This window comes from Esox lucius, chromosome 15 (assembly GCF_011004845.1).
Source record: "Esox lucius isolate fEsoLuc1 chromosome 15, fEsoLuc1.pri, whole genome shotgun sequence".
Taxonomy (NCBI): domain Eukaryota; kingdom Metazoa; phylum Chordata; class Actinopteri; order Esociformes; family Esocidae; genus Esox; species Esox lucius.
The window spans coordinates 17,975,356-17,991,796 of NC_047583.1; the positions used below are offsets into that span (position 1 = coordinate 17,975,356).

Consider the following 16,441-nt stretch of genomic DNA (forward strand, 5'->3'; position numbering starts at 1 on the left):
AAAGTTTGAACAAGTGATCCAGCTTTTCTTTTACAAAATATTCATCAGGTTTGAAGTTCTAATGACAATCATGAAAAAATATATTGAAGATACACAGAAATAAAGGTGTTTTCATTTATATATTGATTACGAATAAATCCAACACGTATTTTTGTTCTTCTACATTTTGCAACATGTATTTTACGACACAACAAGAGCGGATGTGACGATTTTGTCCTGCAGAAAAACCAAACACATGTGTATTACCCTAATGTTAGCTATCTGGCTAGTAAATGAACGATGGGAAAGAAACGACAGAAGAGTCAGGTATTCAACAGTTTATCAAAAAAGCAGAAGAAACATCTGAAAGAATTCGGAGAGGAGCATCCGTTCCATGATATGTACGAAAACAAATTCACAGTGACTTGTAATTCCTCTATTAACTTAGCTAGTTTTGCTACATGTAGTTGACTGCGTACATGCTTTTGGTATTTTTTGACACAGCATTACATTTAAATATCTCAAATGTTTTCTTATAGAGTAACAGAAAAAGCAGAGAAAATACAGGTTTTGGATCTGGTAAGTCTTAACCGCGTATCGCAATGAATTAGTTAACTACTAGTTAGCTAGTTGTGTGTGTAAAAAGATGTGTTCTGATTGTTATAGCCGGAAAGCCCAATACACTCTAGTGCTGAAACTGACGATGACGACGAACCAGAGCAGAAGTCGGCGTATCAGAAGTTATTGTCTACTCTTAGCCACCCTGCTGACCGCGAAAGCGAAGAAGACGAGAGTGATGATGATGATGATGATGACGACGACGAAGAAGAGCATCTCAGTGAAAGTGAGGCAACATCTACAAGTATTATGGTTGGTCTTTAGAATGTTCATGAAGTGACATGTCAGTCAAACAGAATTTAACTTATTTCTTATGCTGTTTAATTTTAGCAGGTAGTATTGGAGATGAAGACGATGAGGAAGATCATGAAGAAGGAAATGCTTTAACTATGACACCAGAAGAAGCAGGACCAAATGAAGAGGGTGAGAATGCTATGAATGATGAAACAACTGGAGACAAGTTTGAGGACAAGGAGCATGAGTCTCAGTTCTGTCTGGAGAACAACTTCTCTGGAGAAGAAGAACAGGAGGACACAGGGAACACAAATAAACTGGATGACATAGAAGGTTAGTAAACATTGAGGAAGATTTGAAAGTAGATTTTGTATCCTTTGTCAAGCTGGAATTCTTCATAGCTCATTAGAGCAACCGAATCCCAAATATAGAGTAAAAAGGCAATGCTTCATTGTGCTTTCTATTTATAAAAGAGCATCCTATTTCTTAGATCCTTTTAAGATGCACCTTGACACAGAGATTAGTGAGGAGGATGTGAAAATAATTGCAGCAGGCACTAAAGCCAAGACCCAAGTCAAAGTAAGCACACATCATTAATCTATGAATAATTACATTTTCATTGTGCTTGTTTACAGTTTTATGGTGAACATATCCTCATATATATCCTCATTCTCTCCCCCTTCCCCTTCCCCATGCACCTAACACAACAGTGGCCAAGACTGGGCACCCTCCTATGCTCCTCCCCTCTGGCGAGGTTCGGCCCCATCGGTCAGGAGAGAGACACAAGCCCCCTGGCATTCCACAGAGTCCTGGAAACCAACTGGAAATCTCTCAACCAGACCACCGACTCCAAGGGGGCTGAGGAAGATGTCAGTGCATTGCAGGTGGAGCTGCTGGCTGTCATGGGCTCCTACAGAGACTTGTACTTCCCAGAGAGCTCGCCAGTCACAGAGGGGCTGGAGGTCCGCAGTGCCTACTGCCTTCATGCGCTTAATCATGTGTTGAAATCCAACTCAAGTGTTCTGGCTCATAATGCCCAGATCAGGGAGAACCAAGCCCAGAGTACAGCCAAGAGGAACAAGGCTGGAGTAGAGCCACAGGATGAGCCCCGAGACCAAGGCCTGACCCGACCAAAGGTAAGTCAACTGTTTGTGTACTTTATCCAATCCCTGTCTGAAGTGGCACTATTGCAGGGACTGAACGCTGTTTGCGCATTTTGTTTGTCAACCCCTTTTTGAGTCCGTTTCCTCCTGCTTCTGTGTCTGTTCACAGGTTCTGATCCTGGTGCCGTTCCGAGATGGAGCACTGCGGGTGGTCCAGACCCTTATCAGCCTCCTGGAGACCAAGGGCAAGAAGATGGATGTCAGCAATAAGAAGAGGTTCAAAGATGAGTTTGGAGAGGAGTCGGGGGGGACACCGCCCAACCCCTTCAGACCCGACGACTACACAGCACTTTTCTCTGGCAACATTGATGACCACTTTAGGATAGGTTAGCAACAAATGGGTTTATTACACTACAAACAACTCAGTATTTGGGTTTTGTTGTGCATGTGTGTTTATATTCCTCTAAAATATATATTTGTTGTATATTTCCACTATAACCACTGTCTAGCTAACTAGCTTTTAATCATGGAAATGTAGCCAACCTTGTTTTAAGATTCATATTTGTACATTCGTGTTAACTGGTATCTAAAATTCAGTAACATTACCCTAGGGGTAACAAAAGAAACACACCTACTACTATCTCTGCTAAGAAAAATAGGAACACTGATTGTCTCCTTTCTCCAAACCAGGCATTTCCATCTTAAGGCGACGCGTTCGTCTGTATGCACCCTTTTACTCTTCTGACATAATAATAGCGTCTCCACTGGGCCTGCGTACGATGCTGGGAGCGGAGGGGGAGGCCAAGAGAGACTTTGATTTCTTGTCCTCAATCGAGATGCTGGTGTTGGATCAGGCCGACGTCTTCCTCATGCAGAACTGGGAGCACCTTCTGGTAGGGTTGTTGTTTACGTACTGCCAGGGTTAGCTACAGGAAGGATTAGGCTGAAATTATTTACGGTAGCCTAGATTACAGCATAACCGTGTTTCATCAAGTTTGTTAGTTTTAAGGACTAATGTTAATTGTGTTGTAAAGTAGATGGGGGTATCATATTGGGATATACAGGCTGCCTGTTTTGTCTTTTAGTGGATAGTGTTCCTGTGTAATGGACTGTAATGTTTTTCTCACATTTACTTTAACCAGTCTGTCCTGTGCTTCCTTTCAGCATGTGATGAAGCATCTGAACCTGCAGCCTTTGGACTCCCACGGGGTAAATTTCTCCAGGGTACGCATGTTTAACCTCAACAACTGGGCCAAGTATTATCGGCAGACACTGGTATTCAGCGCCATCCAGGATCCGCAGATCAACAGCGTCATCTCAAAGCACTGCTTTAACTACCGCGGCCAGGTGAATGTGCACTTAGTGTGTTTGGCCTATTTAACCGTAATGCAATTTCATGTACCCTATAACATTGGAAATATTGTTACTTGAATATTATGAGTCATGTTTTTCATGTTCTTATTCCAGGTTGCCACCAAGAATATGCCTGCAGCAGGCTCCATCTGCCAAGTTCTGGTGCAGCTTCCTCATGTTTTCCAGATGTTCAATTCCAACAGCTTCATGGACCAGGATGCAAGGTAAGGAGGCAAATAACACTAATCTTTAACAGAATTCTACTATGGTATGTAACATGGTCTGCAAAAACAGTTTAACGTATTTCCATACAGCTGCCCTGGTGTAAGCTGGAGTACCCAAAGTGTACATTGCACTTAAATATTTCATGTGACAACTTTTAATACCACTACATAATTGACTTCCTCCTATTGCACATTGATGTTATACTGGCATCTAACAATCAGTTAATAATCTACAACCCTATTGTCAGGTTCCAGTTCTTTGTGGATAAGGTCCTGCCCCAGTACAGAGACTCAGTCATGTCCCATACGCTCATCTACATTCCCTCATACTTCGATTACGTCCGGCTGCGCAACTACATGAAGAAGGAAGAGATAAATTTTGCCAGCATATGCGAGTACTCCACTAAGTCAGAGGTGTCCCGAGCCAGGCACTTTTTCAAGAAGGGAGACAAGCAGTTTATTCTCTTCACTGAACGCTTCCACTTCTACAAGAGGTAAAGGGGTGATTTGTTTGAATTGTTAGGCCCATACATTTAGTATATGAACAGGAATTCTGTCAGGGGTGAATTTCACTGATGTTCCCCTTGTAATAATTACATTGTCACCCCTCTCAGATACACCGTCAAGGGCATTCAGAACTTAATATTTTATGGGCTGCCGACCTACCCTCACTTCTACAGTGAGATGTGCAACTTGCTGCAGACAGGGGGCAGAGAGGAGGCCAGTTGGACCTGCACAGCTCTTTACTCTCGCTACGATGCCCACCGCCTCACTGCCATCACTGGAGCCAAGAGAGCAGCCCAAATGCTACAGTCTGAAAAGCCTGTACACCTGTTCATCACAGGAGAGAAGGACACATGACCCCGATGGATAGAAATTGAGTTTGGAAGAAGAAAGTCATACCAGCAATAGTTTTACACTGGTCATAGATCAGTGATTAGACCTTTTACTTGGGTTAAAATAAAGAAATCTGCTTTGTAAAAAACATTAAAATATTTGAATATACAACCAGCCATGTTTCAAGTGCTACTGTTAAAGAATGTTACCGGTGATCATTTTTGTTAATGAGTCTATACTAATGTTGAGTTATGGCTTGTCATGGTAGCAATATGACTTAATTCCAAGCCTTGAATATTGTGTTAAATGACACTTGATTGGTATTCAGAAAACAGACCCTTTTCCCAGAAAAGACAACATTTTACTCTGCACCTACATGTTTTATTTATTAAAAAAAATACAAAATTAAAAAAAGTTTCCATAGGAAAGCGATACAAATGTGCAATCCCATCTCTTTCATATCCATTTAAAAAATACATCAACAGTAAATTAATTCATAAAATTTAAGATGTTCTAAGTTTAAAAAACAAAAATACCGAAGAGAGCCTGCATGTTGAGTCCCTATTTTGAAGAGGTCCTGTATGAAGGATGAGATCTGGGGAAAATTAAATATTTTAGCAGCCATTTCCTGAAAAACGAATCTGCTCTCAAACAGCCCCTATAGATTCATGAGATGTGGGGTAGAGGATTCAATTGAAGGGAGCCTTCTGGGAGTCAAGAGTATTTGTCATTATGTAAAAGCACTCAACCAGAATGGTTTATTAGTCTTGTGGCCCCTATGGGAATTCAACATACAACCTTGATGGTTAGGCATTAGCCAATTAGACCCCAGTAACAGTAGGTACCCATAGGGACCTTGAGAGAGTCAGCCTCCTCAGGATTAGATCTCAGTCTTTCATACAGAAGTGTGAGAACTGTGCACAACCATGCCCCTCTTATTTTCCAGTCAAGTAACTGGCCTTTTAATGGTATAAGTATAAAATTAAAACATTTAATAGTAAATTAATAACAGGATATTAGGCTCTTAGAGTGGCTGTGTGTTGGAGCATGAAATTATATTGTTGATGTTGCATTCAGAGCACACGGGTCTGGCAAGGTTTGGCAGGCACCTCCAGGGTGCTTTCATGACCACAGCTGGATGTCACAGAGGATGTCTCCTCCACAGGAGTGGGCATCCCCTGGGCACGGATCTGCTGCATGCACTGCCTACAGGGGACAACAGAGACTTTAGGATGGATGATATCTCACTGTATGGTGACATGCTGTCACATTCTGTTTGTCTCTAGAATATACATTTTTGTACTGACTTCACAACTTACCAAGCTGTGCGGGACATTATGTAGTAGATATCTGGCTTCTGGAAGCCATTAAAGGTAGAGGAAGCAGCCACAGTGTAGGCCCCCATGTTTTCAAACAGCAACCACTCTCCTACTTGCATGTCTGGCAGAGTGCAATGCTCAGCGATACGGTCTAGGCCATCACAGGTTGGTCCCCAGATACTGCAGGGGTACATTCGCTCATCTGGTTTGGGCTTCTAGAATATGGTAAAATGAGCAGAGTTCAAACAACCGTCAGACCTGTTGTATTAACTTGTTTGTGTTAGGATCAATGAATTAAATGTGTGGTCCAGAGCATGGCATTGACTGGATTTGATAACCATAGGGGGCCAGTATAAAAATACAATTATTGTTCTGGTTAAAAGCATCTGCTACATGACTTCAATGTAAAATGTGCTAATCATCTTACCTTGTGCAGGGTCGGCAGGCAGTGAGCATGATCATACAGAATACAGTTGAAGGAGCCGTAGACACCATCATTTACATAGTACATAAGAGTCCGGTCACTGGTCCAGTCATCATCCTCTGCAAGAGAGATTTGTGGAAGTTCTTAAGAAATGTGGCTCACCATTTGCAATTTTCTTTCTGGAAGAGCAGCCACTAAATTCCTTAAACATTTGAGAGTTGAGTTTGCACTTACCATCAGAGGCAGACTGCTCGTTCATGACGACTTTCTTGGCAATAATGTTAACAGCCAGAGTGTATGCAGAGGCCACATAGTAGCGGCCTGGCTCTGCAATTATCCTGGTCCCAGAGTCAGCAGGGAAGTACTTGTCAAGTGCTGGGTTGATAACTGCTGTGATTTCCTCAAATTTGAGTTTGGTATCCTCAGACCCAGGGAAACCACCACCAATGTCCAGGAGGGTCATGTTGAAACCAACCTCAGTCTGCAGAAAAATTTAACAGAGGAGTTAGACCTGCAAACTGTGTCCCCTCATTGGTGTCCTAGCGGTAAGGACACCTGACCAGTAACCAGAAGGTTATGACAACATTCAAATAAAAAGAGTAAGCCCATTAACCCCAATTACCCACTGGGTAATCTTTAATCATTGGAAACAAACCAATTTAGAAGGAAATACATTCAGGGGATAAGCCTCCCCCGGAAAGAAACGTACCCCCAGGTCAAAAACATAACGGGCATCAGAGATGGCCTGGCTGTATGTGTCTGGGTCAGTGCAGCCGCTGCCCACGTGGAAGCTGACCCCGATAACGTCTAGGCCCAGCTCCATAGCCCGCTCCAGGAGACCTCTGCAGGCCTTCAGGGTGGCACCAAACTTCACACTCAGCCTGCACACTGCCTTGGAATCATCGGTGGCAATGCGCAATACCAGTCTAAACAAGTAAAGACATAGTCAGAGGTGCACTTTCACTCTCACTCAAGCTAGTGAATCCAGTGGAAATTTCTCCTACTTCGCATTGTCGTGGCATCGAGCCACCTTCATGAGCTCCACCTCGCTGTCAAATGTCATCATCTGGACTCCGTGCGCAGAGGCATACTTGATCTGGGACACTTGCTTGCAAGGGTTGGCATAGATGATCCTGCTAGCATCCACGCCGAGAGACTGAACAATCTGAATCTCAGTCTGTAGTGGAAAACAAACTGGGTCAGTACAAAAACATTCACAGTTTTTGGGGTTATTTTTAGTGGGTTTTTTTGGGGGGGGGGGGGGGCAAATCAATGCAGGAGATTTATAGAAAGAGGCACCTTGCTTGCACAGTCAAAGCCAGAACCCAAGGATGCCAGGGTTGTGACAACAGCCCGGCTGTCATTGCATTTCACTGCATAGAAGGGCGTGACGCGGGGCATTGCACGTGCCCATCTCAGGTGCTTCTTCAACACATCACCCAAGTCGCATACATAGAAGGCATCCTTATCATCCTGTAGGGTAAACACTTGATGTCAGGGAATTTAAAATATCTAACATGGACATGCCTAATTTCTTACCTTCTCAAATTGGTACACCTTTACAAGACAAACTTACAAGAACAATTACAGTTAAGTACCTTGCTCAAGGTCACAAATATGCATCGCTCAGGATTTGAACCAACTGCCTTTCAGTTACTAGCTGAATGATTTAACTGATTGGCTACCTGCTGCACGTAACCAAAACACAGTAAAATCAAGGACAGTAGAATGTTGTTCTTACCGACATTGATGTCTCGTTGATCTTCTGTTCAACAATGTCACGGGCACAGAAGCCTTCCTCCAGGAACGTGAAGGCATAATCTGCAGGAGTGAAAGTGTTCATGGTCGCAGAATCTTTTAGATTGTGGTCACAAAAGAAAACTGTGGAAAAGGAAATAAGAATTAAATGAAACAGACCAAAGAAGACAAGCTAAGTTATGGAAGAACCTTATCAACGTGGGCATTGACATTTTATAAAAATTTCATTCAAAGGCAGAGACAAGTTATGCATCTTTCAGAGCTACTGCACACCAATTAAGTGAACACGGTATCTTACAGGCCTCTGCTTACACAGTATCTAATATAAAATGTGACATGCATGTTGGAAATGATGGGGGATAAAAAAATTAATTAAAAAAAACTTACTTGGACAAGAAAGAGATGGAATTCAGTAAAATAGTTTAATCAGGTGCAGAGCAGCCAAGGTGGTTCACCGGTGAAGTTGAAACCTTTAAGATAAGACTCTAGGCCGGGGCCAGCAGAGTAGCCAGTGTGCGCTTTCCTGAAGCGATTATTCTGCAAACAGAAACATACAAATCACTGTAAAAATGCCCTAGTATTTAAAGAGTATTTTTTGTGATGATCGTTAAACATTGTTGTTCAATCACATCAGTTAATTCCCAAATGATCCCCATCACCTCTGCCACCTCTTTATGTTAATGTACACCTTTCAGGGGTATAGGGTTTAATGGAAGTGGAATACCACTAGGCACTATTTTGACAAGTGTGTTGCCCATTTCGAGGTTGTCATATTGTGTAAGAGTTTACAAACAAAAAGGTTGTAAAAAAAAAACTAATTTAAGCAGGTATAAAACAAACTCCAACTATGATTATTTTTTGCTTGATAACTCCTGGTGGAATCTTGTCATCATTAACCCCAAAGAAGTCCTAGGAGTTGACTACTTTGGACATTCACAGAACTATTGCAGCAGTGAAACAAGACTAAATATAAATGCACTTTGTTGCTTTCACTTGGCTGTAGTAAGTACAGAGTGCCACCATCATACTAAAACAGTTTGTGTAACCGGTAAAAAAAAAAAAAAACGGGTTTTGGTTGTAGTACGACGTCAGCATGGCCAGTGTATACGTAACGTATTGCGTAAAGCCAAACCCACCATTCCAGAGTAAACGTATCACGAAGTCTGTTGAATAACGCTGACAAACGAAATGAGTGCACACCAAAAACGTCTTCATTCATTTACAGCTATCAGTAGGAGCTTCAAATACATGCCTATTGTCTAAGCTAATAATCGGCTTGCAATTTGCGTCGTCGAATTGATGAAGGCATGGTCTGTTGAATTCACGCCGGTTTAAACCATTTGGCGGCCTAGATATACGAAACAGAAACGTCGCGGTTTTTATTAGCATACATATGAACTACAACCACAATGTGCGTCTGTTTTTCGTCATGTCGAGATCTAAACTTGTACGTATAGTACTCGCTGGCCACTTTCAGAAAAAAAAAATCGGAGCGTGCTCTAATACCAAATACATCAAACGCGGTTTTTCCGTCCTCCGATCCCCCAACTCTAACCGCCCTATACCAGCAAATGATGTACTGTAAACTAGACCACACGACTCCCAGTTTATTCAAACGAGCCCTTTCTTTCACGTCTAGTTTTATTTTTTGATTAATAAACAGCATATCTTAAATTACCGAGAAGTAACGTTTTAAAATGTAACCTTGAATCGCTACCGGAAACATGACGTACTAGGAAGCATTACTTAACGTTAACCAACTCCTGCCAGAATGGATTTAAAAAATAAATACATTTCAGAAATCTGACGTTAAAAACGATAACGTGGGTATATTATTGTGCACAAATGTAACGATAACCGTAGACCACGTTTATTTCCTAGCTATTCCAGCGGTCCAAACAATAACGTTTATGCAAAATCGTCCATCACGCGCGCCCTTACAAAATTAATAAAGGTAGCGCTACTTAAAACTCGACAATGTACCAAGCCTGCTATTAAACACCTGACAGTTAGTGCTACAATTTTGCGTATTCATACAGTACCATGACTTCCTAAACATGATTTGAAAAACCCAACGTGTAACGTGGCTCTAACTAGCTAGGACAGTATATCATACGACACGGTAGTGAATGAATACCGGCAAGTTGGGTAGTACAGTACTAGTAGCGCGTATATTGGCTAAAAACTTGAAAATAACCTTACCTTAAAAAGCATTTACAAAGAGTGTGTCCATTAGACCAGAATCCTGGAGAAAAAAAAAGTCAATTTTCCCTTATCAGGCAGCTCTATCTCGGTAGGCTACTGTGTTACGCTTCTTGGCTGAACTACGAGTGGAAACCGGCACTTTGGGATCGACCCTATTTATAGAGGTACCGTCTCCAAGGCAACACGCCAGCTAAAACCGGCCTTCAGTCGACGTAGGAACCGGTTTGGTCTTGTCATGGGCTCCTCGTGCTCCGAAGGGAAGTAGGAGGGGGCTGCTAGATAAAGGCGTCTCTTTGCCGGCTCCTGCCTAGAATGTCTTTCTTAAGCTAATGCAAAATCAAACGTTAAACTAGTTTGCAATGAAGACTAACGGTTTTTTTACATTTATTTGACCAATTAAGATTTTTTTATTATTACCTTTAATTGCAATCAATTACAATTCACCAGCTAGGCGATTGTGAGATAATTTCCATTACGTCTATGTTGGTTAGGAATGTGTGTGTTATAAAGAAATAGTTATGTTTATAACTCATTTTATGATGAGATGACATATTTGCCGATTTGTCCAGATTATTTTTTTCTGACATCACCAAAGTTGTCCTTGATTAGCAGATCTGGACAGCATTCAAAGTCAGAGTGACACATGACAAAGTGTGTTTAGACATGTGCTGGTTGATTTCCTATCAGAATTTTTTTTCCCAAGACAATCATATTTCCAAAGCAAATTTACTGTAGCATTGCTTACTGTCAACAGAAACTGGTTGCTGAGGGTGCCTGGTGCACCAGCATCTTAGTATTGTCTGCGTCCTGAATGCCTGGGTCTTGCACAATTATAATAAACAAGTTACTTGATACAGTTATCCAAGATGTACAAGACATTTAAAAGTAGACCTACAGCTTAATGCGTCAGCTGCCTTTTAGTCCACTTTAAGTTATGTACTGGGGTGAAAAAAACTGTTTTATTTCAAATTCTGTCATGATATGCACTTAAACTGAACTGAACTGAAGAAAAAAAACTAATGCAATCCCTCTACAACCCTAACACTTTGTATGGATTATCTTGCCTCTTTCCTTTCAAGTTTCACACTTCCCCATTCACCAGCTAGCCTTCTTCATTGCCCCATTTCCTTTTAATATGTACGCATTATCTATTATGTTGAAAGTGTTCTGTACCTATGTGAAGTGCAATTAAGCATCAGATAAAGAACACAGATGACCGTAATAAGCCTCTTGCGATGGTTATTGAAGCTTGTTGTATGCAACAGGAAGGAGAGTTTATGTAAGATTCACAAATATTAATGTAAGCGTCACAAAAAAAGAACATTTCTAGCCTGTCTCAATCAATGGGTAACAGGGTTACTGTGTTATGCTTAACTCAATTGCCCACCCCAAAAAACAAGAACATTGCCAAAATCACCTGCTTTTACATTATTTTACTGTATTTCTATACTTTATATTTTACTTTTATTGGTTTAATGTTTCTTAGGATTTCTTTCTTTAAAAAAAAAAACATAGATTACTTTTATTTTTTATTTACTCATCAAAGTACATATAACATCTTCCCAAATCAACTGTTAAACCAAAATAATTAGGGCTTTACGAGAAATGTTTGGGTTAAAATCTTAAGAAAGACATCTTCATAGGGTCACATTAGCAGTCAGAATTTAGGACACTTTAACATACGTAAAATGCTTTTAATATACAACCTAAATGATACGTAAACTATATAAGGGACAATTTTGTGTGACAACCAATCTTCAGACTGTGCCTATGTGCTGTCTTTAGGGGTCACTGAGACCGACTAGGCCCAATTGGGAACTGTTATTGAGCAGCAAGAGGGAGAAGAAATTGACCTACAAAACAGGTAGACAAGTCTGCAAAAAAATTTAGGTGCCATGGTAATTGCAATATGCACACAACCTCTGATGATTCTCACAGACACGCTGAAACTATGGCCTGCACATGTTGGCAGGGTCACGTGCAACAATGCCCTTGATTCTTAATTGTTGGGTCCCATTGGGGATGTGTGACATTTGGCTGGTTGCAGTGACAGCAGGTCCCACAGAAAACTACATGAGCAGCAGGAGATTAAGTCTCAAAGACTTAAACCCTAGTAAACCTCTGTTACCTCTTGCTCCTGACCAGGTCTACAGTTAGTCACTGTGGAGCTTGGACATTGCTCCTTTGACGGCACTATTTTTATCACTGTTGTCACTTGGCACTAGAGGTCAGTGTGACCAATCAGGATAAAAGTAGCCCATTCACCTCATTGTGAGCATTGTCCAGATGCTGAACTTAAATGAGCTGTAACCAAAAAAATTTAAATTCAAGTAACACTGCAAGTAACAATAAGAGTTACACTGTTCAAATGGCAGTGGAAGACTGATCGTTTGACCCATTTCCTCCAAGAGATTGCTAAATAGAACAGATGGACCACTTTTCCATTAGTCCAGTTTTTTCACAGACTTTGAGGTTAAGGATAGACATTAGCACTCTCCGGAAAATGAGGACTTTGTTCATTAGTAATCCAACTTCACATATGGAAACAGAGGCATTCCATTTTTAAGAGGCTGGTCATATGGGTTTCAGTTCAAAGTCTCTCAAAAAGGAAACTTCAAGCATCATGAAGACTATCTGTGGTTTTGTGAAATAAGTTTCTCACATCAAAATGGGCCACAATCAAATTGGCATCTTTTCTTTACACGACCATGAGTTAGTTTCCATTTAGACTTTAACATTTACCACCAGGCTAGCATATGAAGTCATTCTTTTAACTAGGGGTTGAAACCCCAAAAAACCACACTTTTTTTCTGAAATAAAAAAGTGGGGGGAAAGGGGGTGGGAGAATGGAGAAATGTTTGCAAGGACAAACCAGACGAAACAATCTGCTATGCTCCACTTGTTGCTTATTTTTGGTCCTTCCCTGGCGGGAAGCCTAGCTGCCCCTATCGTTGTTTCTCATCTTGTTTTGGCAGTTGGACGCCCACCAACCATGAGAAGCCCACGTGGTTCCTGAGCAGGAAGTAGACTAGGCCTCAACTCAGGAGCTAATTCATTTACCAGACATATATCTGCTTGTTTAGAAAGGCACAGTCATGGGATACGGAAGGAGCAGCCATAGTGACCCTGAGTTGTGGCAGAGGAATGCCCCCTCTCTTCCTAACCCTATTTCTCACTTTTTATTTTTCATTCTGGTTCTCTCGTTCTGTTCTCCCCTCCTTAGTTCTGTTCTCTCCTTCCTCATGTAGCCTATTTTCCATCTGTGTCTCCTCTTGACCAACACTGTAACTACGCCTTAGACAAGGTGGTGATTGTTTTAACATAAGGGCAGCTCGCAAGACAGCTTTACAGTCAGGGGGACTTTGTGTGTGTTTGCAAGTGTGTGCGCACCTGCGTGCAAATAAGTGATTCTGTACACCTCGACCCGAACACAAGTGACCTTGTTTACAGAAGGGCACAGACGCACACTGTTGCACCAAATACTTTCAGATTCTCGACTTATTGCAGTATGATGGCATTTCATATTATGGGATATATGCTGTAATACTTGTTCTATGTTGATGGGCCTACAGACACACATGGTATATGCGACTGAACAGTGTGTTACTGATTTGGGACCCTTAAGGCACAGACTGGTTTTCAAACATGTAGTTAACCACACTGTTTAATTTGCAACTTGTATCTCTGGCAATGTCTATTCAGCAGTGCTTACTATACTTTAATGATTTAACCAAAAGTCTTAATAGGTTGGTTTAACATATACAAAGGTGCATGATGGAAATAAAGCTCAGGAAAAAATGAAGAAAAGGTTGAAAAGAAGGTTTTCAGTGAGGAACAGAAGGGTTAAAATTAAGAGACCACTGCAAATTGAGCACTTGGGTTCCTCACTCAAAACCTTCCTTTTCAACTTTTTTGGAAAAGAAAGAAAAAGGTGCAGTGGTCTCTTAATTTTTTCCCGAGCTATATATTATCCATTCAGAAGGACAGATGAGAGAGTCCATAGGTGCTCCATTGGGAGTGGAGCTTTTGGGTATTTAGGCAAAAGAAGACTTATGGGCAGAAATGGCCATACATTACAAAAATGAATCACAACATACCCTAAAGACCAACATTTGGGGCAGACCTGGAACCAAAGTACCTGCTTTGACTCTGAGAAGAAGCCTTAAAACAAATGGCCTAGAAGTACATATTGCTGCTACAAAATCATTATTTCAGATAGGCAACAGGCAGAAAAGATGGCAACAATGTTTTATTTTAGCCATCTCACAAGTTATCAATTTCCTTTTGGATATAATAAATTGTTATTACTTTTTATTGTGTTAATGTTTATTTTATATAGTGTTTTATGAGCACATACTCTTCCTGCCCAGATAATTTGCTGTACATTTTTTTGTCAGTTGGCCAAAAACTTTAACTAGTTAGTTTCATTTAACTAGTTTTATTTTTTAAGATAAGTGTAAATGGTCATGATCTAATACATTTTTTACTGTTAATCAAATTTAACTGGTTAAGTCATTTCCATTTTAGTAACACACAATCCATTCCAGAGTCTCCATTCTAGAGTCTTTGCTTTCATCTGAATACATCTAAGTGAGACAACCACAACTCAGTAAGTACATTTTACTTAGTGAAGCAGCAATCATCAGAGGCAGTGCAAAAAATATAATAAAACCCTCAGGTGCCTTCATTATTCACCACATGAACCAAATATAATTTGGGTATGATTCCTGTCTGCCTCCTGTAATTTATCATCAGATTGCAAAAATTGTTTAATTTCTTCTTACCATCTTATAAGATATTAATGACCTTTGAGACAACAAGAGAAGTTATCTTTTATTGTGTTAAAGTTTATCTTTTTTTATTATACTTTTATATAGTGTTTTTACAAGGAAATAAACCACAGTTACCCAATGGCATCTTTTTATGTTTCCATTTTGATTAAAGCCCTCTCTGTCTTCCCAGTCTCCATGCACACTGCTTTGATGTAGGCAAAGTGTAGGCATGGAGCTTTCATATGGCAAACCCACTGTACCAAGTTTACTCTGTGATAACGTAATGACCTTAGAGCTCTGACATCAGTGACCCCACCCTAGCAGCTGGGAGTACAAAACACACAAGGCTGTTTACCCCTCCGGGAGCATAAAGACTATTGAAATCTTTGTTCTAATCTAACGTATCCGGTCGTGTCTGACAGAGCTCTGGTAATACCTTGTAAAACTATTGCTCCTGGAGCAGTCATGCCCAGCTACACAGATTTAAAGACAATTTAGCCTTTCTGTGTTAACTCGATCTACCAATGACATGTGAATGTTGGCCCTATTTCACAAAATATCTTACACTAACAATAAACCCAAACCAGCAGTTAAAGCAGACAACTACTGTGTCCTGTGCTTTGAATAACTATGCTGATGACCGCTGTGTATATTTAGGGTTGCATTTGTCCATGCCAAGGAGATGTTCTGTGAGTGTCTGGTGTAAACATTTCTGATTTGTGTCACATGCACTAATATAAGGTCAACATGCAAACTGACCCACATTTCCTTCTTTTTTGTTGCTCTCTCTCTTCCTACTAAGTAGTAGAGCTCTGTTAAACCAAACAAGATTAGTCTGAGCTGTGACTGCTGTCACAACAACAATTATAGCATTGACTGCAATGGCATGCACTCTCACAAGTCAGAGCCAGAGCAAGGCCATATGAACGACCATTGTTAGGCTACATTATGATATTTCTACATCATAAAACATTGGTCTAGTTTATCAGAGAAGTAAGTGTTTGCTAAGGCAGGTTAAATGAGACCTTATGAGGTGAGTACATTAAAAGCAGTTTGACCTAATGACCAATTGAGGTGAATATGGCTGAGTATGCACTGATTCTCCTATAGTATATTTGCACTTCAGCCTTATGACACTGCATCACAAGTAGCCAGTTAAGTGAAGGTCTATTTATTTACCCATCCTGACAATATTTGTTGCCCCTTGTAATACATCTCTTAAAATACAACCACTTGCCCGAAACATCTACCCAAAGCAATTTAAAAAGTCACTTTTTAAAATTTTCTGCATTATGATCTCTTACATGATCTGGGATAATCAAAAAAATATTCCCCATTGCTACTGCAATGTGAACATTAGGTGGCTTATGGCTATAGGTCACTTCCAGTACCCTTGTAATTATATAAAATAAAACTTCCAGTACTCTAGTGACAAAGACATTTTTTATCTTAAAGTATCTCCAGCTCTTCATCCACACCACAACCTTGAGGAGAGAGTGATCTGTGGGTTTGAGTTAAAGGTCTCCACTGATTTCACCCAACCACAGAAGCTTTGACCTAAAACGGCTCGGGATGTCTTTTTCTACCCACATTTTCCACCCATCAATTTTCCTCC

General features: G+C 40.7%; 2 protein-coding genes across 3 annotated transcripts; one reads left to right on the forward strand and one right to left on the reverse strand.

The window, feature by feature from the left end:
* The first annotated feature begins 201 nt into the window (after positions 1-201).
* utp25 (UTP25 small subunit processor component) lies at positions 202-4,519 on the forward strand. 2 transcript variants are annotated; one of them, XM_010892373.5, is made up of 12 exons: positions 202-380; positions 519-558; positions 646-823; positions 928-1,164; positions 1,322-1,410; positions 1,542-1,967; positions 2,104-2,320; positions 2,625-2,827; positions 3,099-3,281; positions 3,402-3,511; positions 3,760-4,005; positions 4,126-4,519. In XM_010892373.5, the coding sequence occupies exons 1-12, from the start codon at positions 280-282 to the stop codon at positions 4,370-4,372; spliced, it is 2,277 nt and encodes a 758-aa protein (XP_010890675.2). In that variant the 5' UTR covers positions 202-279; the 3' UTR covers positions 4,373-4,519. The 2 variants fall into 2 exon arrangements, with proteins under 2 accessions (XP_010890675.2, XP_034153397.1); XM_034297506.1 differs by having other exon boundaries at positions 931-1,164.
* A 188-nt stretch (positions 4,520-4,707) lies between these two features.
* odc1 (ornithine decarboxylase 1) lies at positions 4,708-10,199 on the reverse strand. Its single transcript, XM_010892375.4, has 10 exons — positions 10,052-10,199; positions 8,237-8,386; positions 7,833-7,972; positions 7,391-7,564; positions 7,096-7,268; positions 6,801-7,017; positions 6,326-6,572; positions 6,095-6,210; positions 5,668-5,882; positions 4,708-5,554 (listed from the first exon to the last, which is right to left on the reverse strand). The coding sequence occupies exons 3-10, from the start codon at positions 7,932-7,934 to the stop codon at positions 5,422-5,424; spliced, it is 1,377 nt and encodes a 458-aa protein (XP_010890677.1). The 5' UTR covers positions 7,935-7,972; positions 8,237-8,386; positions 10,052-10,199; the 3' UTR covers positions 4,708-5,421.
* Positions 10,200-16,441: the final 6,242 nt, after the last annotated feature.